This window comes from Sminthopsis crassicaudata, chromosome 1 (genome assembly GCF_048593235.1).
Source record: "Sminthopsis crassicaudata isolate SCR6 chromosome 1, ASM4859323v1, whole genome shotgun sequence".
Taxonomy (NCBI): Eukaryota; Metazoa; Chordata; class Mammalia; order Dasyuromorphia; family Dasyuridae; genus Sminthopsis; species Sminthopsis crassicaudata.
This window is the reverse complement of record NC_133617.1, coordinates 46,065,719-46,092,273: the sequence shown is the minus strand read 5'-3', so window position 1 is coordinate 46,092,273 and position 26,555 is coordinate 46,065,719. Positions and strand designations below refer to the sequence as shown.

The window sequence follows — 26,555 nt, the reverse complement described above, 5'->3', positions numbered from 1 at the left end:
GGGATCCTGCCATAGGGATGAGTCAGGTTCCCTAACTGTGTCTTGATTTGTGTTTGTTTATTCTTTGATTAGCTTCTTCTGGAGATTGGAACTGGCTTTTATTATAGCCCATTTCCTGGTTGGTTCCTCTATTTTCTGTGGTGTTAAAAAGCACACCCAGAAATCCCCAAGAGTGGGGTGGGGAGTAAGTGGGTGGGGGCTCTTGATGTCATCAGAGCTTCCCCTTCTTGACCCATGACCTCCAAGGGCTTGCTTGGGAGCAAGTGAAAGGACCCTGGGGAGAGCTTTAGTTTTTCCTTTTCCTTTTTTTTTTTTTTTTGGGGGGGGGGTGTTGCTATGTAACAGGCAAGGAGAGAGGAGAAAGGTGGAAGGGATTTAGGTCACAACTCTCCTAATGTAGGTTTACAGGCCACGTCATGTGATGGCTCTGAGAACAGTGTGTCTTGTTTTATTGCATTAAAAAAATATTATCAGGTAACCTTGTTTTCCCAAAACATGTGCCTGCAAATCAACTTAACTTAGCCTTCGGCAGCAGCTGCTTCCTGCCTTCTCCAGAGGATGGGTACGGCCGGCAGGCTCTGCCTTCTCTCCTGCCTGGCATACCTTCGAAACCCTTAGAGGCGGGCGTTGGTCTCTTACCCACTAATTAGCTTTTAATAGAAAGAGCATCAGTTTCATTATAAGTCAGGCTCGAGGAGTGAATGAATCATCATTGTCCCTTACAACATCTCCGAGTGTGGATTGTAGCCGCAAACCACCACAGCTGAAGATGCTTGGGGCTGTCGAGTGATTGCTGAAGGCTGGCAGATGAAGGGGCAGAACGCTGCAAACTGGGAAGTCCCGAAGCTGCCTGGAGTTTTGTCAGGCGGTCACGGGATCGGAGATCGGGGAAAGCTGCGAAGGATCTCCGAGGCAATCCAACCGAACCCCAACATTTTAACAGTGAGATAACTGAAGCCCAGAGCAATTAAGTGAATGGCCCAGCATCACACAGGGAGAAAGTACAGAGCTGGGATTTCACTCCATGTAAAATGTGCTTTCTGTTACATCAGAGCCAGTTCTGCAAATATTTATTACAATACATTCCAGGCACTGGGCTTGGTACCTAGGCTATAAAGACAAGAATGAAAACAGTGTCATTTCTCAAAGAGATTATGCCCTAGGGGTGGGGGTTGGATAGGTGTGAAAAACTGTGGCCCCCCCATAAGTACATACTGAGTCTGTATGTCTGTGTAAGGTACATGAACATACGTGTCACATGTTCATATAAGTATGTATACAGAGTATATGTGTGTAGGAATGTGTACACATAAGATATGTATACAGTGAGAGACTGCGTGGGGTTTGGATAAACATAATAGTAATAACTAGGTAATGCCATAGTGCATAAAGCTCTGAGCCTGGACTCCGGAAAACTCATCTTCCCAAGTTCAAACCTGGCCTCTGACAGGTACTAGCTGTTTGACCCTGGACAAGTCACTTAACCATTGTCTGCCTCAGTTTCCTCACTTACCAAATAGATATCAAAAATGCAGCTACTTTGTGGGGCTATTCTGAGGATCAAGTGAGATAGTATACTTTGTAAAGCACTTTGCAAATCTTAAAGCATTATAGAAACATTTGCTGTTGATATCTTGGAGATAATTTATTTGACCACAGAATGCTATAAAGCAAAGAAAAATATACAATGGCATTCATTGTGGTCCCGTCCCAAAGCAGAAAAAAAAATACAAAGATGAGATAACCAAATAGACACAGAGAAGCTCCATTGCTGACCCAGATACCAAGGGATAAGTTCCTTCTATTTCTGAAAGAAAAGAAGAAGCCTTTTCTAAAGACTTGAAAACATTCATAGTCCTTGGTATAATGAAGGAGGAGGAGAAGGACAACTAGAAGGAAAAATAATAATATTAACAACTACTGACTCATAGCCTTACATTCTCAGCTCTGCCAAACCTTTATCTGAAAATAATCTATGCAGACACCAAAGGCAGTCTTGAAAGTAAAAGAAGACTACAGGTAAGGCTATGAATGAGCAAAACAGTATGCTACGACAGACCAAATCTTTACCTACATGTGATCGAAAGGTCTAGAGGATACAAAGATTCCACTGAGGTCATTGTTTGGCTCAATATCTTAAAAATGAAAAACAAACATTTGATTCAGTAGGAGCCGTAAAGATTCTTCTCCCAGAAGAGATCTTTTATCTGTGTGGCAAAAAATTAGACAAAATTCTTTAGAAGATGTAATAAAGAAGTAATTGTTTGATTGTCCTCTTGATTGGAAAGGCATAAATCAGGGGAGATTGTCACTATCATGGAGGTTGTTTGGTGCAGAATCCAAGGGAAGAGAGATTTCCTCTAGCTTGACTTCTTTTTGTGGAGTGGACACAGTGGGCAGCTGGTGATGCCCAATACTACTGTGGTTTCTTGCCTTTGTTCACAACAGAAGGAAATGCTAATCAAGTAAATGAAATGAAAGTAAATAATGAAATACAAATATATTTGAAATGAAATTTCAATGAAAATAAAGACGTTTTCACATATCCCCTGAAATTTATCCAAGGACTACAGATTAAGAACTCCTACTATAGAGAGTGAAGTTCTTCAGGTTCTCTTGTTTGAGGCAGATGATATATTCCTGGTGATTAAAAGCCCAGAAATATGCCAGAGTCTCCCAAATGGGGTCCGTCATTCTACCGCAAAGAATTAACTTAACTTTCCAACTTTTGATCTATGATGCTGCAAGCAAGAAACAAGTGAGTCCAGATGATGAAATAGGGCTGGGTGACCAAGTAAGCCTATCCATTAGTGGACGTATCTTGATTAGAGATGACACATGGCCCAAGAAATGAACAGCAGGAGGAAAACAGAATGATTGCCTTGGGAAAAAAATCACACTGTGTTTTAAATGACTCCCAAGCTTCCATCTGCAACAAAAACTCCCGGTTTCTATATTAATCATCATTTGGTGATCTATATGTAGCTGTGGATCATAGAAGGGTGGTCTCTAAAGAATTAAAGATGCAGGTCACCCAAAAGGTAGTAAAGGGAGAGGGGCTGAGTGAGTGCAAATAGGCAGCAACATATCACTCGCTGAGGGTTATCAAAAACAATAGATGGACACAGAGGATGCTCTCAGAGACCAGCTAAGGAGGTGGGCAGGTCCTAAAACAAAAACAATGGTAATAGTCTGACATTCTGGGTTCTAAGGAGCCTCCTAATTTTGACATGCCATGTCCCAGTGGCCTTTCTCATTCTGACATTCTTTGTTGTAAGGATCCCCCTCCCTACCAGTTTTAACATTCTATGTTTCAAGGGCCATCTTTGCTCTGATCGTCTGTAATCTTGCTCGTGGCTGATTTTTCATGATTATATATAATATTGGTTACTTTCTGATGACAACCAAGTGGATCCCTTAATATAATTAGCAATATGTTCTGGGAAGACTTCCCATCCAGGAGCTGTAATTTCTCACTTATCTCCTTTGTAGGAGGTCCTTTGTTTTAATCTTTTCCACTTCTTATCTGGGTTCCCTTAATCTTAGACATTTGTCACTCTCTTCCTCAGTTATCTATTCAGGATCCAGGAAGGGGGAGGGTTCCTTTTTTTTCTGTGATGGTGCCATATGTGTGTGTGCATGTGTACATGTGTGCATATATGCACTGAATATTTTAGTTCTAATCTGTGATATCATTGGATAGCTCGGTGGTGCAGTAGATAGTTCTGGGCTTGAATCCTGCTCCAGTACTTAGCTATGTGACCCTGAACAAGACTCCTAATCTTTGATAGCCTCAGTTTTCTTTGTTTGTAAAATGGGGACAATAATATCATTTACTTCCCAGAGTTGTGAAGTTTAAATGAGAAGACATGTATAAAGTGCTTTGCAAGTCTTATTTATTTTATTAGAAATTTATTAGAATTTTTTTAGAAATTCTATTTATTAGAAAATGGTAGTTATTATTTTTACTCTCATTTATCATTATCATCATCTTCATTATCATTGCAACAGGGTACTGCCACTGAGGAAATTCTCTCTTCCATGGCAGATTAGTACCTTCCATGCAATTTCTAGTTTTAGAGAAGAAAGGAACGAGCATTTATATAGCACCTATTATGTGCCGTAACTGTATCGAACATTTTACAATTATTCTCTCATGTGATCTTCACAACGACCTTGGGAAAAAGTGCTAGCTAATATTATCCCCATGTTAAGTGACACATACTGAGTATCTGAGTCCAAATCTGACTCCAGACCCAGCGTTATGTCTGATCTACCCATCTGCTTTCAGTGGAGCACTCTGAGAGGTGAAAGGTCACCTGGTCAGTATGTCAGGGTAGAACATGAACTCGCATCTTCCTGCTCCACTCTCTATCCACTTCTCCGTATTTCTCAGGCCTATAACCTAGAGGTAACCCAGGACACTGTGAGAGGATGCCAGCTCTGACTGAATGTAAATCAACGTGGCTATGTTCACTTTGTTTTTTCTTTTTCTTCTGTTTTAATTTTCTCTCATGGTCTTTCCCTTTTGTTCTGATTTTTCTCTCCCAACATGATTCATAAGAAAATATGTAAAAAAAAAATAATCTACATGTATAACCAAAAATAAATAAATAAATAAATTTAAAGAGAGAGAGATAGAAAGAGAGGCAGGGAGGAAGGAAGGAAGGAAGGAAGGAAGGAAGGAAGGAAGGAAGGAAGGAAGGAAGGAAGGAAGGAAGGAAGGAAGGAAGGAAGGAAGGAAGGAAGGAAGGAAGGAAGGAAAGAGGGAAGGAAGGAAGGAAGGAAGGAAGGAAGGAAGGAAGGAAGGAAGGAAGGAAGGAAAGAGGGAAGGAAGGAAGGAAAGAGGGAAGGAAGGAAGGAAAGAGGGAAGGAAGGAAGGAAGGAAGATAGGAAGATGTCGGCTTTAGCAGCCACCACACTGGAAAGACTTTGAGCATAGGCTGGATATCTTTTATCTGAGATCCAGCCTAGCTAAACTCAAAGAGTCAGAGCTGACCATTAGGGGATGATAATGATTGTAATAATATTATATTAATATATAATGATAACTAATATGGTAATAATAGCTAGCATTTACATAGTGTTTTAAGGTTTGCAAAGGGTTTCACATATGTCATCTTTTTATAATAACACAGTGGGAGTGAGGTCTATTATTATCCCCATGAATAAGTTGAAGCAGACAGAAATTAAATGACTTGCCCAGGCTCATATGACTTATAAGTATCTGGGACAGGATTTGAACTCAGGTCTTCCAGACTCTAGGTCTCAGAGTAGAGACTATAGGACCATTTGTTGACTTTGCTGTTGAAAGGATTCCTGTTCTAGTACATGTAGGACTCGATGGTCTCTGAGGCTCCCTTCAATTCATTGCTCTTGTTCTTTAAGAGAATAAGATTTCTCTCCAGAGTTTAGTATTTGGTTAGAGACCTGGGATATCTTGTCATTAATGTTAATAACAAGAGGCTAATAGAGTTAGAGCTAGAAGTGACCTTTGATATAATTCAGTCCATCTTCAGATTATGGATGAGGAAATAGACCCAGCAGCTGAAATGATTTATCCCACATGAGCATCATAGGCAACATCTGAACGCATGTCCTCTGACTGCAGAATTAATGTTCTTTCCATTATATCACACTGCCTTCTTACTAGCTGTTACCCCAGCTAACTAACTCCCTTCCCCTTCTTCCTTTCTTCCTTCCTTCCTTCCTTCCTTCCTTCCTTCCTTCCTTCCTTCCTTCCTTCCTTCCTTCCTTCCTTCCTTCCTTCCTTCCTTCCTTCCTTCCTTCCTTCCTTCCTTCCTTCCTCCCTCCCTCCCTCCCTCCCTCCCTTCCTTCCTTCCTTCCTTCCTTCCTTCCTTCCTTCCTTCCTTCCCAGACAGCTGAGTCTCAATTCCCATAATGACTTGCCATACACTACAAATCTGTTTTCTATGTCTTGTCTCTCAGCCTGCATTGTACTCCCTGCTCGGGTCCCTGTCCAAAGGTCTGCAACATCGAGGCTGACCGGACCATCGACTCAGTGCATGCTGCTCAGGCCCTTCGAGGGTGCACTGTCATCAATGGGAGCCTAGTCATAAACATCCGTGGTGGCAGTGAGTGTCTGGGAAATGGCATGGGCGTGGGAGCTCTGTCCGAGCCAATATGTATTAGGTGCCAACTCTGTATGGTGCTTATAAATAAATGAAAGGGGGTGGGGAGGATGGTCTTGACAGCCTGGGAGGTCCTTCCTGCTCTGGGGTGAGAAGTCTTGGAAATCAGAACAGTGGCTCGATTTTCTCTAATACTAGACAGTCGAGAAAGTACTTTCCACGAGGCTAGCTGTTACCTACATCCTGAACACCAAAGGATCTCCCCAAAGTCCAGTATCAAGTAGCAGAGCCAGGATTCCAAAGCCAGGTTCTCCCTGGCACCCCATGAACCATCTCCCAGGTGGCCACTCGTCTGGCCATTCTGGCTGCCTCCTGGATATGCTCCAGCCAGACTGTTTAATATCACAGATAATGAGGAAATTAGAGCTGAGTAGAAATCATTTGTGTCAATATTCATAGAGAAAGGAAGACTCAACGATTGGAAGTTGTTGACGATGTGTTCTCCCTTTCCCCCTTCCAGATAACATAGCAGCTGAACTAGAAGCCAATTTGGGTTTGATTGAAGAGATCACGGGGTACCTTAAGATCCGCCGTTCCTATGCCTTAGTATCCCTCTCCTTCTTCCGGAAGCTGCATCTCATTCGGGGAGAGTCTCTGGAAATTGGGTAAGCTTGTCTTCTTGGCACTCCGAACTGTGGGCTTTTGAATGCAGCGCTGGCTCCGTGTGTGTGTTTAGGGAGAGGGGGTTTGGAAAGTACAATGAAGTTTTTAAGTAGGGAGTATCTTTTTAAAAGCTTCATTGAATATTTGGGATTATGAATTTGAAGTAGTTTTAAGTAGAAGGTCCGGAATATGTATTTTAATCATGTCTATAAAGGTAGACTCATGGGCCCCCAAGTCACTCAGGTATTGATACGTCCATAAGAACCCTTTTGATTCAGTTAATCTCAATTCAATTCAAGAAGCATTTAAGTACCAAGTATTAGGAATAAAAAGGGGGGAAAAAACAAACTATAACAGTCCATTCCCTCAAGGAACATATGACCTTCTTAGGGGCAATAACAAGTACACAGGTAAGTCAAGATCAAATAAATGGAGCTTACTAGAGTGAGTGGATCAAGGAAGGCCTCGTGAAGAAATTGAATCCTGGGCTGAACCTTAAAGAGAGTGACCCTCTGGGACCCTTCCAAAGATCCCTTGTCCCTTTTGTAGACAAGTATGAAATATGGAGAGCTGGATCTATGTACACGCATGCACACATATATACAGACCACTTCTAGTGCATTCAAAGTATATATGTAGGTTGTTCTCTAAGAGGCTTGTTCAGGGTCCCGTGACCAGGTACTGAGGCAGGATTCAAAGTCAGCTTCAACACTATCTAAGATGCTACTTAGCTGCCCAATGATGTAGATCTGAACCAAAATATGCATACATATATGCACACATGTAACACGTGTGCATTGTACATGTGTGTACATGCACTGTGGATGCACTTATATGTGTACACACCTATTTCAGTATATAAATCAACCCCTTGAAGTCCTCCTCTGGTGTCTCATTTCAGTGATTCTCAATAGCTATAACCTAAAAATGCCTCTCAGAGATCTTGCCAGGCTTGAAAGGCTTTATGGACAAGATGCTGACACACTTTGTGTCATTGGGGAACTGAGTTAAGTTTGATGAGTCTAATTGGGCTGGCTAAGCCCCAGCGACTTTCAAAGACCATCCAATATGTTGTTAAGTACCATGGTCAGATTGGGAAGGGAGCAACCCCATCGACAAACAGGCCTTTAAGATGTGTACATCTCAATCCAAAAAAAAATTTAAATAAGTTTATTTTTTTTTTTAATGGGCATCTTATTGCTTGCCTTTTCAATGGATGGAGGACGGAGACCTGTTAGAAGCCTGTAAAAGTTGTTTAGGCAAGAGGTGAGGAGCCTGAAGAAGGTGGGTCACACTTCCCAGGTGAGCTGGTCTAAGTTTTTTCCCTTTTCTTGTATTCGCTTCCACAGGAACTACTCCTTCTATGCCCTGGACAATCAGAACTTAAGACAGCTATGGGACTGGAGCAAACACAACCTCACCATCGCCAAAGGGAAGCTCTTCTTCCACTATAACCCCAAACTCTGCCTGTCTGAAATCCACAGAATGGAAGAAGTTTCTGGCACAAAGGGCCGGCAGGAGAAGAATGATATTGCGTTGAAGACCAATGGTGACCAAGCTTCTTGTACGTAAGACTTGATTTGGGATGGCCTCCTTGGCTGGGTGGAGGATATCCTATCTAGGAACTGTCCAAAGATGGCTAGTACCATGGCAGCTGCAGTACTGGACTTGGAATAAAGAGATCTGGGTTCAGATCTCACCTCTGACATTTACTCATTATGTGGTTCTGGGAAATGCATTTACCTTCCAAAACCTCAGTTTGCTCATCTCCACAGTGGGAGTATTACCTGCCTTCTTCTGCCATAGAGCTATTGCTTCGTTCAGTTGAGATCCTGTGATCTTGGGAGGAGGAAGGTGTCAGTAATTAGTTAATTACAAAGGGTGAAAGGATGGCGTGTCTTGGGGAAATGAGGATTCAAGGGAAGGGGAAAATATCTTGTTTGGGGAATAGGAAGGAGATCACTTTGGCTAAAACAGAGTGCATCGGGGGAAATCATTGGAAGTAAGTTTTGAAAGCTAGCAGCTTGCCACAAAATTGAGGGCCTTGAAATCCCAAGCATATGTGAAATGATGAAGCTCCAAACTTGGCCCCAAAAAGAGATGGAAGAAGAGGCCTTCCACTGCTTTTTGTAGAGATAGGGAACCATGTGTACATTTTTCTAGTTGGCTTTGCTGAAATTATTTCTTCTTCCTCTTTTCTTCTTTATATAAGAGTGGACTTCTGGGAGAGGGTGGGAGATGGATTTAGTGGGAAATGTAGGTTTCATAAAGATAGAAGATATCAATTAAATAAAATTGCCAAATATTTCCTCTGAGATGCAATACAGAGCAATGGAAGCATCTTGAGTCTAGGATTGACCCGACAGCAGGGGGCTGGTCCTCTGATGAGGGGCGTGGCAGAAATGCCCTAACCATGGCGCTGCCTCATGCTCCCCTCTCTCATTGCCTCAGCTGCTAGGGACTTAATTTCAGAGTGGGAACTCCGAGACTATTGAGGGAATGATGTAACCCTGGGCAGAATTTCTTCTTCTGAGTGAGGCCCACTTGCTAACTTTTTAAGAACACCATGAGTCTGGTCCTCTTGTTTATTAGTAGGAAGTCTTGTTGTAGAAGTCTCTTGCTATTTGCTTAACACTTGGTTAACTGTAGGGTTAATAAAGAAAAGGAGCAGACTCCTTGGGGCTTCAGAATGCAGATGTGTCTTCCTTATTCATTGCTCTCCAAGGGGCCTTGCTTGTAATAGATGTTCCATTTTGACATGAGGAAGGAACAGTATATATGAAGGAGTGAGTAATCAAGTGAAAGGGAGAAGAGATGAATGAGGGAGTAGATGGGCAAGTGAGAGTATTGGCAAAGGCAATGGAGAAGAGCATAAGCTATTGTGGAAGAGGATGATCTGGGAAGGGAATGAGTCAAGTTCCAGTAATCGCTAATATTTATATAGCATTTTTAAGACTTACTTTAAAACCTTTTTACAAAGATTTGATCCTCACCACAATACTGGGAAAGTGAGTGCTATTATTACCCCCATTTTGTAGAGTAGGAAACTGAGTCAGATAGATGGTTAAATGCCTTGCTCAGTTTGAACACAGATTTTCCTGGCTCCTATGCTTTATCCACTGTGTCAACTAGCTGCTTTCCACAGAGAATCCATCATTCTTTGGGCCTAGAGAGAGCCATATGTGGGCTGCCTGCCTCTTGTTTTCAACCTCAGCAGCTGTGTCTGGGGGAGGGTATTTGTTCAGACAGATGTTGATGCAATTCTTTGTTGGAAGCAGGTAGTGGGTGTGAAGATGGCTGGGAGTAGAAGACATTGGAAATTGGAAAAAACTGCACTTCTACCTCTAAATATCAAAAAGAATAAGAATACCCTGAATGATGTGGGGGAAAGACTGCCAGTGAAGCTGGACATTTTGGCCTCTTAGTTGAGAATTGAAAATACTATTACTACTAATAACAGACATTAACTTAACATTTTAAAATGTGTCCAGGGCTTTACTTATTGGTCTCATTTGATCCCAGCAGCTCTGGGAAGTGAGTACTTCAGGTCTTATTATGCCCTTCTTATAGATGAGGAAACTGAGGCAGGTGAAGGTATCACTTTGGCAGCCAAACTGAGGGTAGACTAGAGAAGGGAGAGATTTGAGACAGATAAGAAGTGTCTATAGGGTGGCAATAAGTAGGGGAAAAGGGACATAGAAAAGAGATGGTAAGAAGGGAGAGTGACAGAATTGGCCAAGTGATTGGATAAGTGGGGTTACTGAAAGTGAAAACTCAAGGGTGATACTGAGGGAGGAAGGGGGAAAAGAAGAAAGAGAGGAAGAAAAGAAGGAATGAGAGGAAAGAAGGAAGGAAGCAAAGAAGGAAAGAAAGAAGGAAGGAAAAGGAAGGAAGGAAGAAAAGAGAGAAGGAATAAAGGAAACAATCTTACTTCATGCCAGGCATTATCCTTTACAATCACTAGTAATAATAATAACTAAAATAATAATAAAAGCTAAAATAAAATAAAAATAACTTTAATAAACCTAAGAAATAGCATTTACTGCATTCCAGACACTGTGTAAACACTTCACAATTATTTCATTTGATCTTCATAACCCTGAGAAGTAGGTAGTATTATTTCCATTTTACAGATAAGACTGAGGTAAACAGAAGTGAAGTGACTTTCCCAGGATCACATGGTTAATAAGTATCTGAGGCTGGATTTGTACTCAGGTTGTCCTGACTCCCAGGCCAGGATTCTAGCCACTGTGCCACTTGACTGTGTAATCGAGAGGAGGGCAAAGCCCTCAATTCTAAATTGGTTTGACATATTTGAAGCAGGCCCCCACAGGGGGGAGAACAGATTTTTTTCACCCTGTACACTTAGATCTGTGTCATGGTGTCTTCTGAGTTGCAAGCTGGCGGATTAGGCCTAACGATGTAGTGAATGTCATGATAATCTTGTCTGACCTACTGCTTACAGTTTCCTAGAGATGGTTTCAGTAAGATCCAACGCAAACCTGCAGAATGGATCTCTTCTTGTGAGAGGATAATACAAGGAGACTGAGAGGCCGTTGCGTTATCTGACCTCTCTCCTCTTCTCTCTGCCTCCAATTTATCTAATTCCCAGTTCCCAACACCTGTGTCAGCAAAGGCTGTCCTGCAACTCCTTCAGATGCTATGATTCAGAGTTGTGGAGGCTCTCAGAGAATTGACCTGTCCTTTATCACTTCTGTGAAGGAGCTGGACCCCTCTGTCTCTCTGTCTGGGATGCTGGGGTCTGACACTTTTAGTTACAAAAACCCAGTTGTTTTTGTGCCTCTGTAAGATAGTCTGCAGAACATGAATCACAAAAGAGCAGGAGGTGGCTGCTGACTTACCCTAGGAATAGATTTCTGAACTCCATCTCTCCAACCAGCTTTATAAGCTCAACAACAGATGTAGTCTCCCATGCCAAGTCATTTCCCCTGCCCCATCCCTCAAATCAGGAACCATGATCAAATCCATGTTATTTTTTCCTTAAAGAACTGCATCCGTCCACTCAGCTAATGGCCCCACTTGCTATCTCTGGATTGCAGCGTCACCCAGGCTTTATCAGATTTGCTAACTGGGGCACGTAAGCCTTCTTGATTCATGTGTGAATTATGGGGTTTGGACTCAAGTCCCTTCTACCCATAAACCAATGTTCCAAGGAATGTGAACTGAGAACAATAGAATTCTTTGAGGTTTGCTTTATAGATATTATCTTATCATCACAATAACTCTAGGTGGTAGGTGATGTTATTATTTTATAGATTTTTTTAAACAGATGAGGAAACTAAGGCAGACAAGTTAAATGACTTGCTCAGTCATACAGCTGAGGCCAAATTTTGAACTCAGATTTTCCTGACTCCAGATCCATATTCTATCCACTGTGCCACCTCAATGTCTAATTAATTGTTGTTATGCTAACATTAATCATTTTAACCTAATGTTGTTATTAATAGTAATTAACATTGCTAAGTAACAGTAATAATAAATATCCCATCAAATACAAAAATAACGGTAATGATAATAAGCATTCCATCAATTATAAGGTATGAATAATAATTAGTTCATTTCTGGGGTATATTAAAAAAATGATCCTTTTATATGTAGCAAATGCCTAATAAATGTTTGTTGTATTGGATTGAAAATAATTTCAAAAGCCCTTTCTTCATCACTACCCCATGAAATAGGTAATTAAAGGCTTTTTATATTCATTTTACTTGTGAGAAAATTGAGGTTCTGAGATAAATGACTGCCCTAGGGTCACACAGCTAAAAAAAAAATCAGACCTAAGATTTGAGCTCAGGCCTCACCCTCCACTGTGTCTATGATTTCAGGGGGTCACTTTTGACAGATACTCACAGACAGAGCAATTTCTGGAGCCCCTGAATTTTTCTGCTTATAATTTTTTTTGTTCCTGTATTTCCCCAGGTGAAAACGAGAGGCTCAAGTTTTCTTCCATCCGAACCACTCATGACAAGATCTTATTGAGGTGGGAGCCTTATTGGCCTCCTGATTTCCGAGACCTCTTGGGATTCATGCTGTTCTACAAAGAAGCGTAAGTAGAAGCATGCACTTAGGAAACCATGAGGAAGCACAGGGAAATAATTGAAGGTTTCCTGCTACTCCCCAGGCTCAATCAAATGCCTATTGTTTCATTTTATTCCCTAATTAAGTTTTTGAAAAATTGGAGAAAGACAAGCATATAGCCATCTGTCCCATATTTGTTAATTAGAGTTGGATTTTGGATTCCAATATGAATTCCTTTTCTTTCCATCAATTCATATATATCCTCTTATATTACTCTGACTTCTTCGTAGTCATTATTTCTGAGAATGAAGCATTTATTATGTGCTTATTGTATGCCAAGCTCTATGATAAGTTCTGGGGGTGAAAATACAAAAGTTAAAACAGTCCCTGTCCCTAGGGGAGCACTCTAATAAGGAAAGACAATATATAAAGGGAAGTAGTGGCCAGGAAGTTGGTATTTTGATCTAGAAAGGTATTGAGACGGTGAGTGGGGCCATAGTTGAGTGGATGGATGTAGTTCTTTCAGAAAGAAAGGGCAGAGTAGATTTGATCATGGTTCCTGATTTGAGGGATGGGGTTGGGGAAATGACTTGGCGTGGGAGACTACATCTGTTGTTGAGCATATAAGGATGACTGGAGAATAAGGAGTGCAGTCAAGCATTGCTGAGGCCAGAAGAGGCAGTAACCAATCAGGATAGTAGGATCCTGGGTCAGAAGTTCCAGAGATGAAAGAGTTAAAACCTCTAGACCATGAAAGAGCGTCTGTAATTCAGGAAGCAGAGTGGCGATTGAAGGCTGGCTATGAGCTTTCTTCAGGTGCAATAACATGTACATCGCACTGTTGTTTTAACCATTCCCCAAACAGTGGGCATTTACTTTGTTTCCAGATTTTTTGCCCCCACAAAAAGTGCTGCTATAAAGATTGTGGTAAATATGGGTCTTCTTCCCACTCTGCCCCGTCCTCCATTCTTTATGAGTACTGGCAAAATCTTGTATGTGTCCAAATTGTTTTTCAAAGCAATTGGCTCATTTCATAGTTCCATCAAGAGTGTGTTAGACATGTATTGGTCAACCTGCCATCTGGGGGAGGGAGTGGGGGGAAGGAGGGGAAAAGTTGGAAAAAAAGGTTTGGCAATTGTCAATGCTGTAAAATTACCCATGCGTATAACTTATAAATAAAAAGCTATAATAAATTTTAAAAAAAGATAAAATTTAAAAAATAATAAAATTTTTAAAAAATTTAAACAAACAAACAAACAAAAAGAGTGTGTTAGAGTGCCTTACCTTCTCCAGCATTGACTTTCCCAAATTCTTGCAGTCCTGAATTTTAAACTCCACCATGGGCTCCTGATTCAAAGACGTGAAATCTTTGTGGGAGAAAGGAAACATGGGGATTTTGGAATCCCTTTTTAGGTCAAAAGTCAGATACCTTTTCCTAAGTAGCAGTAGTTTATCTTTGGGGTTAGAATAGTTTGAATGGATTAATGGCATTCAGTTGTTTCATAGTCTTCATGACCCATTTGCTATTTTTTTTGGCAAAGATACTAGAGTTGTGTGCTGTTTCCTTCTCTAGCTCATTTACAGATTAGGAAACGGACAAAAAAGATTAATTGATTTGCCTAGGGTCACACAAGCTAGGGTCTGAGGCCAAATTAGAATTTAGGAAGATGAAACTTCATGCTTCTAGGCTTGAAACTCTATCCACTGTCCTAATTTGAATGAATTAATCCTTCTGAGGAAGCATCCTAACATAAAGAGTGCTAGAATTCCAGACTTGCGTTTTAATCCTGACACTTCTGAGACTCAGTTTTCTCATCTGTAAAATGAGTAATAATAATAATAATGGTACTCTCCACCTCAATTATGATTTTGCTTTTTTTAATGAATAATTTTGGGGTTTTTTTTTGTACAGACAAGGACAGAGCAAAGTGTTCCTACAATCCAAGATTAGGAGAAAAAAGAGTAAGGGATCACCTATGGTAAAGGGTGCTAGAACTGGAATCAGGAAGAGCTGGATTTAAATGTGACTCCAAACACTAGCTGTGTGACTCTGGGCAAGTCACTTAAGTTTATCAACCTTGGTTTCCTCAGTTGTAAAATGAATGATAATAAAAACTCCTATCTCCTTGGATTGTAAAGTGGATAAAGTGAGACAATTGTAAATTACTTCATGAATCTTAAAGTGTTACGTAAATATTTATTATTAATTTGTAGCCCTTAATAAGTTAAAGTCAGTATAGCCAGATAAGTTAGCCGCTAATATTGCTGAAGTGAGTTAATATCAGGGATCTTTGCAAGATCATGCTGAAGGGAATGAGGTATTATAGGATTGAAGCAGGGCAAATGTCCTCATTTCTTTTTAAAGGAAGAAGTTGTAAACTAGAGGCGTATGAGTTTGATTTTGTTTGCAGATTGTCATCTCAAAGTTCTCTACACTTATTTGCTTTCTAGAAGGACCAGAGTGACTAGACTCTTATTTTCTTTTGTGTTTAGAAACTTTTGATATAATAGTGGAGTTACTTGTTGGCCTACTTCTTCTAGAGTACCATAATACCAGAGTTTGAGCCAGGCCTTTTCATTGAGAAATCTCAGCCTGGACAAGTCGGTTAGCTGTTGGCTGGAAGCATCAGATGCTAGCCAGCATTCCCCTGACAAAACCCTTTATTCTTTCTGTTCTACCCAAGGCCTTACCAGAATGTGACTGAGTTCGATGGCCAGGATGCCTGCGGGTCCAATAGCTGGACAGTGGTTGATGTTGAGCCCCCAGTGAGATCGAATGATCCCAAGACACAGAATCAACACCCAGGGTGGTTGATGCGAAACCTGAAGCCATGGACCCAGTATGCCATATTTGTGAAGACCCTAGTCACTTTCTCTGATGAACGGAGAACATATGGTGCCAAAAGTGAAATCATTTATGTCCAGACCAATGCCACTGGTGAGTTGTCATTTCATGGACATGAAAAACCATTTAGAGGATTATCTCAGACCTAAAATTCAGTCTACAAAGGGCAGGATCTTTATTATAATAATCTGCGTATTTGCAACCAAGCCTTCCTTCCCCCCCATCCCCAAAACTCAGCATAATGAAGAAATTGTCTTGAATTACAAACTAGCAGAGAAAAATCTATGGTTAAAAAAGGTGGGGGGAGATATTCCCTGGGCCAACTAAGCACACTGGAATTTAGTCAGCTGAGGAAAGCTTGATTTCATTGTAGACTTTTTGCCTGTTCATTATGTTCCTGATTTTGATTATTGATAAAGTTCTCAACCCAAGAATGTTCCTTTCTCTGGAATGATCTTTATCTCCATGTAGCTAAGATGGCATTGTGCCATCTTGGAGAAAACTGTTATGCTCTAACTACCCAAGAAAGGACTTCTTTGCAAATGATGACCGGGATGGTAATTTTCATCTCATTTTTTAAAATAGATTTTTGGTAGCTTTTTGGTTTTGTATCATAGGCATTTCTCAGTAGTTTTCCTGCTCTACACCAAATAAACCCTCCCTTTAAAAAAAATCCCCCCCAAATTAATAAAACCAACTTATCCAGTGACATTGTTTGCCACCTGAAGGTATTGAAGTAATTATAATTATTCAGCTTTGGTTTCATTGGAGCAATCTTTTTATTTACATTATTGTAGTCATTCTGTTCATTGTTTGCTTGTTTCTGCTTACTAAATTCTGTATCAAATTATATAAATTTTCCCATGCTTTTCTTCATTTTTCATACTTGTTATTTCTTATGGCATGATAGCATTCCATTACATTTATATACTACTTTCTTTAGTCTTTGCCTAATAGGCACCCACCCATTTATTGCTACTACAAATGTATTATTATTATTGCAGTACACATGGGGCATTTATTTCCATTTTTTGCCTTCTTGAAGCTTAGGCCCAGTAGGGATCTCTAGGCCAAAAGTTATAAATGAATAGCTTAGTTATTTTTCACTTGTAATTCCAAAACGATTTCCCAAATGGTTCACCCATTTCATGTCCCCACCAGAAGTATTTTAGTATTCCTGTTTTCCAGCAATACATTGACTATTCCGTCTTTTATCATCTTTGCCAATTTGTTTTCTTCCTATTTGCAGTTCCTTCAGTCCCACTAGACCCAATATCCGTTTCCAATTCTTCATCCCAGATCATTTTAAAGTGGAAACCACCCTCTGAGCCAAATGGTAATATTACGCACTACTTAGTGCACTGGGAGAAGCAAGCCGAAGACATGGAGCTCTATGAACTTGATTACTGCCATAAGGGTGAGTAGTTTGACAGCTGCATGTACATGTATGTCCAAGTACACATGTACCACTCTCTTAGATCCTTACGGTTTTACTTATGGGTCATTATTCACTGAGTGAGAAGTGTAGAACCTTGGAGTTGGAATAGTAATAGCACGAAGTGCTACATGTTTTATATACATACTTACCTAAACAGATATTATGTTGCTTGTGAAGTAGCTGGGGGAATAAACGTTTGTGTAGCTCACTCTATGTCAGGAACCAGACAAAATGCTTTACAAATATTAATTCATTTAATATTGTTATTGTCCATATTTTATAAATGTGGAAACTAAAAGACCTAGAGATATTCAATGATTGACTTTGGAGTCAGGTGTCTGCAGCAGGTTCTGAATTCTGTTCTTGCTGCCTCTAAGGCCAGTGTTTCATTCCCCCCTACTATGCTGTCTCTTGGGGCAGCCACTTCAGGCCCCTCCTCATTTTAGAGGTTCATGGGGGTTAAATGACTTGGACAGAGGCATATAGGTCTCAGAGACCCCTACATTTGAACCTGGTCCTCTGCCCAGAGCTGTCATGTTTTCCACTATACACCATCACCATCAGAATCATAGATTTTTAAAATAAGAAAAAAGAGATTTTTATCTGTCTAAAGCTTCATAACCTTGATTCAGCCAAGTGGAATAAGTAGGCGGTAGCTACACTCTCAATAAGTAGGTTGATTGCCTTTTACTGCATCAATAAAGAATGACTTCCACCATTGGTCCTTCCTATGGACTGAGGGAAGAACCTGCTAAGCTCTCTTGGACCAGTCTAAATATTCCCCATTCTGTGCTTGGCAAATTCAAGGCATTGAGAGTTTTTCGTTACCCAAGCACTGCTGAATTGGCTGGGTGCTGTATCTGATTCCCAAGAAAGGCGCCCAAAGTATGCAAATCCCTCTAGTCCTTTCATTAAAGAAATACTGGTGATCTGAGCTTACATTCATGATCTGAGTTCAGGGTCTGTTGTTTTACTGGAATCACTATTGCCACGATAAACACAGAGAAATCTGCTTATGCTCATTGTTAATATAGTTAATTAGTAAACTAATAATTTTTAAGTGCTTTACCCTTGTAAAATGCTGTATGAAGAACTGGCTATAGAGGGAATCTTTCCTAAAATGAGGGAATCTTGGACCTGGAAAGGATTTCTGAGATCACCTACTTCAATCCTAATCTGAGGCATATCCACCATGCCTGAAAAGGGATATCTGCCCTCTGCATTCAAGCAGTAGACCATAAGTTCCTTGAAGGTAGAGATTGTCTTGTAAATGTTTGGACTGAATCAAAAGCCTCCGGCGAAAAAGAACCTAACAAGCCAGCCCATTCTGATTTAAGACACTCTGATTTTTCAATAAACATTTATTAATTACTAGCAGCTAGATGGTGCAGTGGATAGAGTATTGGCCCTGGAGTCAGGAGGACCTGAGTTCAAATTTGAATTCAGATATTTAACACTTACTAGCTTACCAGCTTGCCCTGGGCAAGTCACTTAACCCCAACTGACTTGCAAAAATTAACAAATGAATAAAAACCATTTATTAAGTACCTATAGTGTGTCAAGTGGAAGGCATCTTAGAGATCACTTAACCTTATTCCTTCCTTTAAATATGAAGAAACTAAATGCCAAATAAGGAAGAAGGGATGGCTGAAGTCACCCAGGAAATAAGTAATAGAGCCAAGATTTAATTCAGTGTTTCTTGACTCTAAATGCAGAGTTCTATGCTAGAACAACCAAGCTCTGGTCAAGACTGACATATTATTGGTTGGTTGACAGGCAAGATAGTATTATATATATTTTGCATATGTCCGTCTATGTACAAATTATCCTCTTAATAGAATGTAAACTCCTTGAAAGCAGGGACTGAACTCCTTGAAAGCAGGGACTGTTTTTGTATCCTCAGTTCTTAGCCCATTGCCTGGCATATAGGAAGTGCCTAATAAATGTTTAATGATTTGTTGATGAGAACAACTAAAGTAGGTATTCATTAAAGTGACATATATTCATGTTGAAATATAGTAAAAATGCACTAAGATTAGATTGTGAAATTGTTAAGGATAGGAACCCACCTTTTAACTTAGTACAGTGACCAGTATGTAGGAAGTGCTTAATAAATGCTTGATGATGGATTAATCAAGTGCCTGCTGAATACTATGGGAGATACAGAGTTTATCTAAGATCTAAATCCTTGTGGATCTCACTAAATGTAGTAGGATTAGAAACAAAAACTAATAATGGCAATATGCTAGTAATAATAATAATAATAATAATAATAATAATAATAATAATAGTGGTAACATGCAACCTTATGATGCTTTTTAAAGTGGAAGGAACCTTTTGGCTAGATTAGGAGCAGATTGTTGCCAGTTAGGAGAATCAGACAAAGTTTCATTAAGGAGATAACCTATGAACGGGGCTTTCAACTCTAGTTAGGAATTTGGAGCTGAAGAGAGGAGGAGTTTTGTAAAACTTTATGTTTCTAATTTTTCAACATAAAAAAAATTTTTAATGAAGAGAAGAGGGACATTCCACATTCAAGAGAAAAGATCTCATGTTCTTCAGTTCAAATCCATCTCTCTCTATCAGTTATTCTTTGTTCTGCACTCCAGGTCTAGGTAAACTAAATTTCCAATCCCTCTTCCACATGACAGCTTTTAATTTCCTTGAAGACCGATGTCACGTCCCCTTAAGGGTTTTCCAACATAAGGGAAACATCTCTAGTTCCTCCATCTGTTCTGTTATGTGGCATGATTTCAAACTAATCAGTTTGTTGCCAGACACCAAGCTAAGCAATGAGGATATGAGGAAAGGCAAAATCTTAAGGCCCTTCATGGTCCTGGTAACTTAAAGCTCCATCTCCTTTTCCACAGCAGATAGCTCTGGGAATGGTCATGTTTGACCATTTAGACCTGATAGTACCTTAATAAGAATCCCTTCTGGAACATCCCTAACTCATTGTCCAGCCTTTTCTTAATCTTCAATGACAAGAAATTCTCTGCCTCCCATTGCTTTAGTTATTTAGGGAATAAGCATCCTTGTATTATTTAATATTTTATTTTCCCCAGGTACCTGTAAAACAATTTTTTAAATATTTGGTTTTTTTTTAAAGTTTGAATTCTGTATTTCCTCCCTTCTTCCCTTCCCACATTGAGAAGGCACAGGTGAAATTGTGTAAAACATTTCAATAAAAGTCATGTTTTCAAGGAAACAAAACTCCTCCCCCAAAAAAAACCTTCAAGAAAAATAAAGTTAAAATAATTAGACGCTGTCAGTTCTTTCTCTGGACATGGATAGCATTTTTAATTCTAAGTCCTTCAGAGTAGTTTTGGATCATTGTATTGCTAAGAATAGCAAAGTCATTGACAGCTGATCATTCCAGGACATTGCTGTTGCTTTATACACGGTACATTTCACTTTGCACGCACTCATGGAGGATTTTCCAGGTTTTTCATGACAGTATCCTGCTCATTATGGAAATAAGCATCTTTATAGCAACTGCTATGGGCTAGGAACTGTGACAAGTACTTTACAAATATTATTTCATTCAATCTTCATATCGAGTGAAGTAGGTGCTGTTATTATCCCCATGTTATAGTTGAGGAAACTGAGGCAAACATAAGTGATTTGCCCAACATCACACAATTAATAAATATCTGAAGCTAGATCTTCTTGGCTCCAGGTCCAGTATTTTGTCCACTAAGCCACCAGCAGCCTCAAACCAAAGAAGTTCAATTTTGCCTCTGTGCATTTTCTAGCACTCCTCCTCATAAGGCAAAACTTGATTCTTTCATATGATAGTTCTTCAGGTAGTCAAATGCTTGAAGACAGCTACCATGTCTCCCTAAATTCAGTTCTCCAAATAAAACCTCCCTTGTTCCTCACACATTCTCTGATAGCACAAGATTATTGGCAGAACAGAACTCAGCCGAATGCAGACTCATCTGTTCATAATCCATTGGGGGATCACCAAAAGGGACTGGAACAACACTGGACAATATTATTTTAATCATAGCCAAGTAATGCAGAAAGAGGAAGGAAGGAGGAAAATGATAGGTCATTGTAAGTGACAGAGGAGGATGAACATGTTTTTAATTATTAAAGCTTTTTATTTACAAAACATACGCCTGGGCAATTTTTCAACATTGACCCTTGCAAAACCACCTGTTTCAAATTTCCCCTCCTTCCTCCCACCCCCTCCCCAATGGCAGGTAGTCCAATACATGTTAAATATGTTAAAATATATGTTAAATCCAATATATGTATACAGTTATCTTGCTGCACAAGAAAAATTGGATCTAGAAAGAAAGAAAAAAAACCTGAGAAGAAAAACAAAAAATGCAAGCAAACAATAAAAGAATGAATAGAAATGCTGTGTTGTGGTCCATATTCATTTCCCATGGTCCTCTCTGTGGGTGTAGATGACTCTTCATTACTGAACAAGTGGTAGATGAATATTATGGGATATCATTGTTCTGTAAGAAATGACCAACAGGAGGAATACAGAGAGGCCTGGAGAGACTCATGAACTGATGCTGAGGGAAATGAGCAGGACCAGAAGATCATTATATACTTCAACAACAATACCATATGATGATCAATTCTGATGGACGAGGCCCTCTCCAACAATGAGATGAACCAAATCACTTCCAATAGAGCAGTAATGAACTAAACCAGCTACACCCAGTGAAAGAATTCTGGGAATGACTATGAACCACTACATAAAATTCCCAGTCTCTCTGTTTTTGTTTGCCTACATTTTTGATTTCCTTCACAGGCTAATTGTACGCTGTTTCAAAGTGATTCTTTTTGTACAGAAAAATAACTGTATGGACATGTATGCATATATTGTATTTAACTTATACTTTGACATATTTAACATGTATTGATCAACCTGCCATCTGGGGGAAGGGGTGGGGGGAAGGAGGGGAAAAATTGAAATAAAAGGTTTTGCAGTTGTCAATGCTGGAAAATTACCTATGCATAAAATTTTTGTAAGAATTAATTAAATAAATAAAGTAATTAATTATTTAAAAAAAAGAAAGAAAGAAAGAAAGGACTTCCATGAGTTAGTGTCTCCCTTGCCTTAGTTATTTGAGGTAAGCACCGTCCATGCTGACCTCGCTTTTCTTGTCTGGGCTTTTCTGCAGGGTTAAAGCTGCCATCTAGGACCTGGTCTCCTCCATTTGAGTCTGAAGATTCTCAAAAACACAATCAGAGCAACCACGAGGATCCCAATGGCGAGTGTTGCTCTTGCCCAAAGACTGACTCCCAGATCTTGAAGGAACTGGAGGAATCTTCCTTTAGAAAGATGTTTGAAAATTACCTCCACAATGAGGTTTTCATCCCCAGGTGAGACACGCTCTTGCATGTTAGCACCTTTATGGGGACTGATTTGGTTCTGAGCCCAAGGTGGGCCTGGAAAATGGTGGGATGTGAATTGAAGTGAAACTCTAAGGGCATTATGTATGGAACCAGCAACTGAGCAATGAATTATCTTCTAATTAGCACCACAGTGACTTTCTACAATAATTGGTTAATCAAGTGGAAGGAAATATGGAATAGTATATTTAATTCTGGGAGCCTGAAGGCCATTGACAAGCAAGAAAGATTCTGATCAGGCAGCCATAATGGTGAAAGGCCTCAAGATCATGCTACATTCTGCTGGGGTGAAGGAATTGGGGATGCAGAAATGAAAGGATCTAAGATTTAAAAAAAAAAAAAAAAAGCTACTGGGAAGAGAAGTGGGGATGGAAAGGAACAGGAATATGAGCTCAGCCTTCAAGAATGAAGGGCCATCACTTTGTCTGTTCAGTGATAGCAGGTGGAATGAGGAGCAGTAAATGGAAGTTGGAGAGGCAGATGCAGATTTAAACTTGGTATAGCCATTCTTAAATATGAGCTGTCCAAAAATGTTGCCCAGGGAAGTATTGAGTTCCCCTTTCCTGGAGATCTTCAAGAAAAAGCTAGGTGACATTTGCCACACGTATTGTAGAAATGATTTTGTTTAAACACAAGCTATGAAATGACTCAGTGAGGTCCCTTCAATTCTAATATCATGGGATTCTCTAAAAAAAGAAATCATTTTCTCATCTTCCCCCACCCCCCAATTCCTCCCATCAAACTTTTGGGAAAAAAATTCTTTGAAAGAAAATTCCTTGTCTTTTCTCTTCCTGCTTCCCCAATGCCTGGACAACTTTCTAATTCTAATGGAGGTCATCAGGATTATCTTCAATTGAATCCTTTCTGGGGACAAAGTAAGCCCCTGCTACGTAAGAGGCCCTAGAGATAGAGACAAAAATTAAACAATCCCTGCTCTCAAGATGTGCTCACCTTCTACCTGAGGGAATTGAACCTAGAATTCGATCATAGCACTATTTCCCCAAATTTCCTGCTTTTCTTCTTTTTGAGAATATCTTTCAAGTCCACAGATTCCTTGAAATGTATGCAGCATGTCCTATGTCATCCATCCTCTATTTAGGATTGTAGATGTGAGTCTATGAAGACTTTTATTCTACCACAGCATGGCCCATAAATTATCCACAGGGAAAGGCTTCATTGCCATTCCAACTATGTCTCCTGGTTAAATTGCAGATAACAAGTCTCTGGTTGGTTGGCTTTTCTCAAGTTATTTCTGGCCAGGTAAGTTCTTTAATTCAACAGCTGTTGCAATCAAGCTATTCTCTCAACCTGGTGGATCACCTTGTTGAATATCTTATGAAAATTGCCATGGCCATGTATGTTTCCTCCAGGCAGCCTCCATATTTCCCCCATGGCCCAATGCACTACCACCTTGTGCTGGAATCATCCTGTAATCGATGACATTTGTTTTCCTTTATATGACTTTCCCAATATTCACCTGTGGCCATTCCTACATGACCCTTTGACTTATTTTCTGAGACTGCTGGGCACCTGTGCCAGAAAAATTTGGTGGTGTCCTTTTGTCGGAGCGTTCAGTATCGGAAGCCAATACTTGTTGCTGGAATTGCTGCGTGTCCCCAGTGCTGTCTAAACCATGGTTAGGGAGGCTTAGTAACCATATAACAACAGCCACAAGAGTTGTTCCTCCTTGGTCTGCATTCAGAAACATAGCAGAAGATGGGGCTAATCTTCCCTTTCTATCTTCCATCATCCCTCTGAAGGATGATGGGAAACTTTCAACCATCGCCTCTGTAGTCCATATGGATTATGTGGGACTTGGAGCCAATGTGACTAGGAATGTTTACACTGGCTGATCTTGACCATTGAACTTGGGGAGTCCTGGCAGAAAGAGGGAGTGGAATGTGCCCAGAGACTCTAGAAGTGGTATTTTTCTTTTTTATCCCATTTCCTGGTCTCTTTTTGCTTCATCCTGCAGCCCTCCCTCATCCTGTTTTTTCTCTTTCCATCACCCCTTTTCTCTCCCTTCTTGGTGAGACAGGATACCATGTCATGCAAGGATCAATTAAATGAGCTGGGGATGTTTAGCCTAAAGAAGAGGAGACTTCAGGGGAAGTGGGTGATGTCTTCTATTGTTGGAAGGATTATTGTGTGGTGGGGCGTGCTGCTTTGGAAGTAATAAGTTCTCCCTCAATCAGAAGCAGATGAACTCATGCTGGGGGACTCTCGAAGATATGCTTGGTTAACCCAGTGGTCTCAGAGATCCTTTTGAATCAGAACTTCATCAATCCTTCAGCTCTCTCAGCTCTTCTTCTTTTTTCTTTTTGAACTACACCCCTGATACTCTTAAATGAGAGCCCCAAAATACACCGTGGCAGTGGCAGCTTACATGGGATATTGGGAGGGGGAATCTTCCTTCGGTCAACAAACACAATTCCTGTGGATTCGCTCCCTGACCAGCCTCTCTCAGCCTCCCCACAGATACCAGAAACCACTTTCTCCTTATAGAATCCAGAAGAGGCTTTGTGCCTGGATTGCCCTCACCCCCTCCCCTCCTTTTCTTCCTTTTATCCTAAAGCTACTATTTTATTTTCCTCTCTGCCACATCACTGCAAGTCTTGTTTTTACGAGGAGAGATTTACACATATGAATAAAAATGAAGGATTGATTTATTCTCTCCTTTTGAGGCATATAGAGAGACATGACGCCTCAGAGCATAGAATTAGCAAGGATCTAAGAAAACAAAGGAGAAAATAGAGGCCTAAAGAAATTATGTGATTTGCTCATGGTCACACAACTAGGAAATGGTAGGGCTGAGATTCAAACCCAGGTGCTCTTGTCTCTGAATTTTGTACCACTTTGAGTCCCCAGGTACAGTTCCCATTTTTTCTCTAAGAACAGAGTTTTGAAAGGCTGTATTTTTTAATAATATTTTATTTTTCCAAAAATATGCAAAGATAGTTTTCAACATTCACTTTGCAAAACCTATTTTCCAAAATTTTCTCCTCTCCTCATTCTCTTCCCTAAGACAAGTAATGTGATGTAAGTTAAATATGTGTAATTCTTCTAAATGTATTTCCATATTTATTATGTTATGCAAGAAAAATCATCTCAAAAGGGGAAAAAAGAAAAGAAAGATAAGCAAACAAACAAACAACAACAAAATGAAAATCCTATGCTTTGATTCACATTCTATCTCCGTAGTTCTCTCTCTGGATGCGGATGGCTCTTTCCATCATAAGTCTATTGGAATTGAAGACTGTGCTTCTTAACAGCAGGAAATGCCTTTTAGAACTGACCGATTCTTTTTGAAAAAAATTTTAAAACATTTTTATTTAAAGTTTTGAGTTCCAAATTCTATCTTCCCTTCCTCCCAGCAATCAGATATAGGTTACATGTACAATCATATAAAATATTTCCATGTTGGTCATTTTGTACAAGAAGATTAGAATAAAAGGAAAAAATAAAAGAAGGTGAAAAATAATATACTTCAATCAATTGGTATTCAATCAATACCAGTTCTTTCTCTGAAAGTGGATATTCTGCTTTATGATTAGTCCTTTAAGATTGTCTTGGATCATTGTATAGCTGAGAACAGCTAATCATTCACAGTTCTTTTTTGAACAATATTGCTATTACTTAACATTCTTCTGGATCTGTTCATTTCACTTTGCATCAGTTTATAACATTTCCTTAAAATCATATACATCGCTTGGTTAGTCATTCCCAATTGATGGGCACCCCTCAACTTCCAATTCTTTGCCACCACAAAAGAGCTGCTATAAATATTTTTGTACAAATAGATTCTTTTCCCTTTTTACGGATGTCTCTGAGATGCAGACCTACCAGTGGTATTGCTGGATCCAAGGATAAGCACAGTTTTATAGCCCTTTGGGCATAATAATTGATTAATGCTTAAGGGAGTAGAAACCCTGAAAATATTTGTATCTTTAGGAGGAAGCCAAATATCATGCTTTCAAATGCCAGCATTTTTAGCATGTTTCCAGTAATCACAGATGTAGAGAATTTTTATATTTAAATTCATTTTGATCGCTTTTTGTTTTTCACTCACTTTCCTTTTTTTGTTTTTCAACCACTTTCA

The 26,555-nt window shown here is 39.8% G+C and overlaps 1 protein-coding gene across 4 annotated transcripts in view; it reads left to right on the top strand.

Annotated features, from left to right (window-relative positions):
- The window catches only part of INSR (insulin receptor), a 142,151-nt gene that overhangs the window by 92,642 nt on the left and 22,954 nt on the right, over window positions 1-26,555 (top strand). For all 4 annotated transcript variants that reach the window (XM_074300538.1, XM_074300565.1, XM_074300556.1 and 1 more), the window contains exons 4-10: window positions 5,950-6,095; window positions 6,613-6,757; window positions 8,105-8,319; window positions 12,696-12,822; window positions 15,479-15,732; window positions 16,889-17,056; window positions 22,225-22,426. In XM_074300538.1, coding sequence (XP_074156639.1) covers window positions 5,950-6,095; window positions 6,613-6,757; window positions 8,105-8,319; window positions 12,696-12,822; window positions 15,479-15,732; window positions 16,889-17,056; window positions 22,225-22,426 — 1,257 coding nt within the window. The remainder of the gene's footprint in view (window positions 1-5,949; window positions 6,096-6,612; window positions 6,758-8,104; window positions 8,320-12,695; window positions 12,823-15,478; window positions 15,733-16,888; window positions 17,057-22,224; window positions 22,427-26,555) is intronic.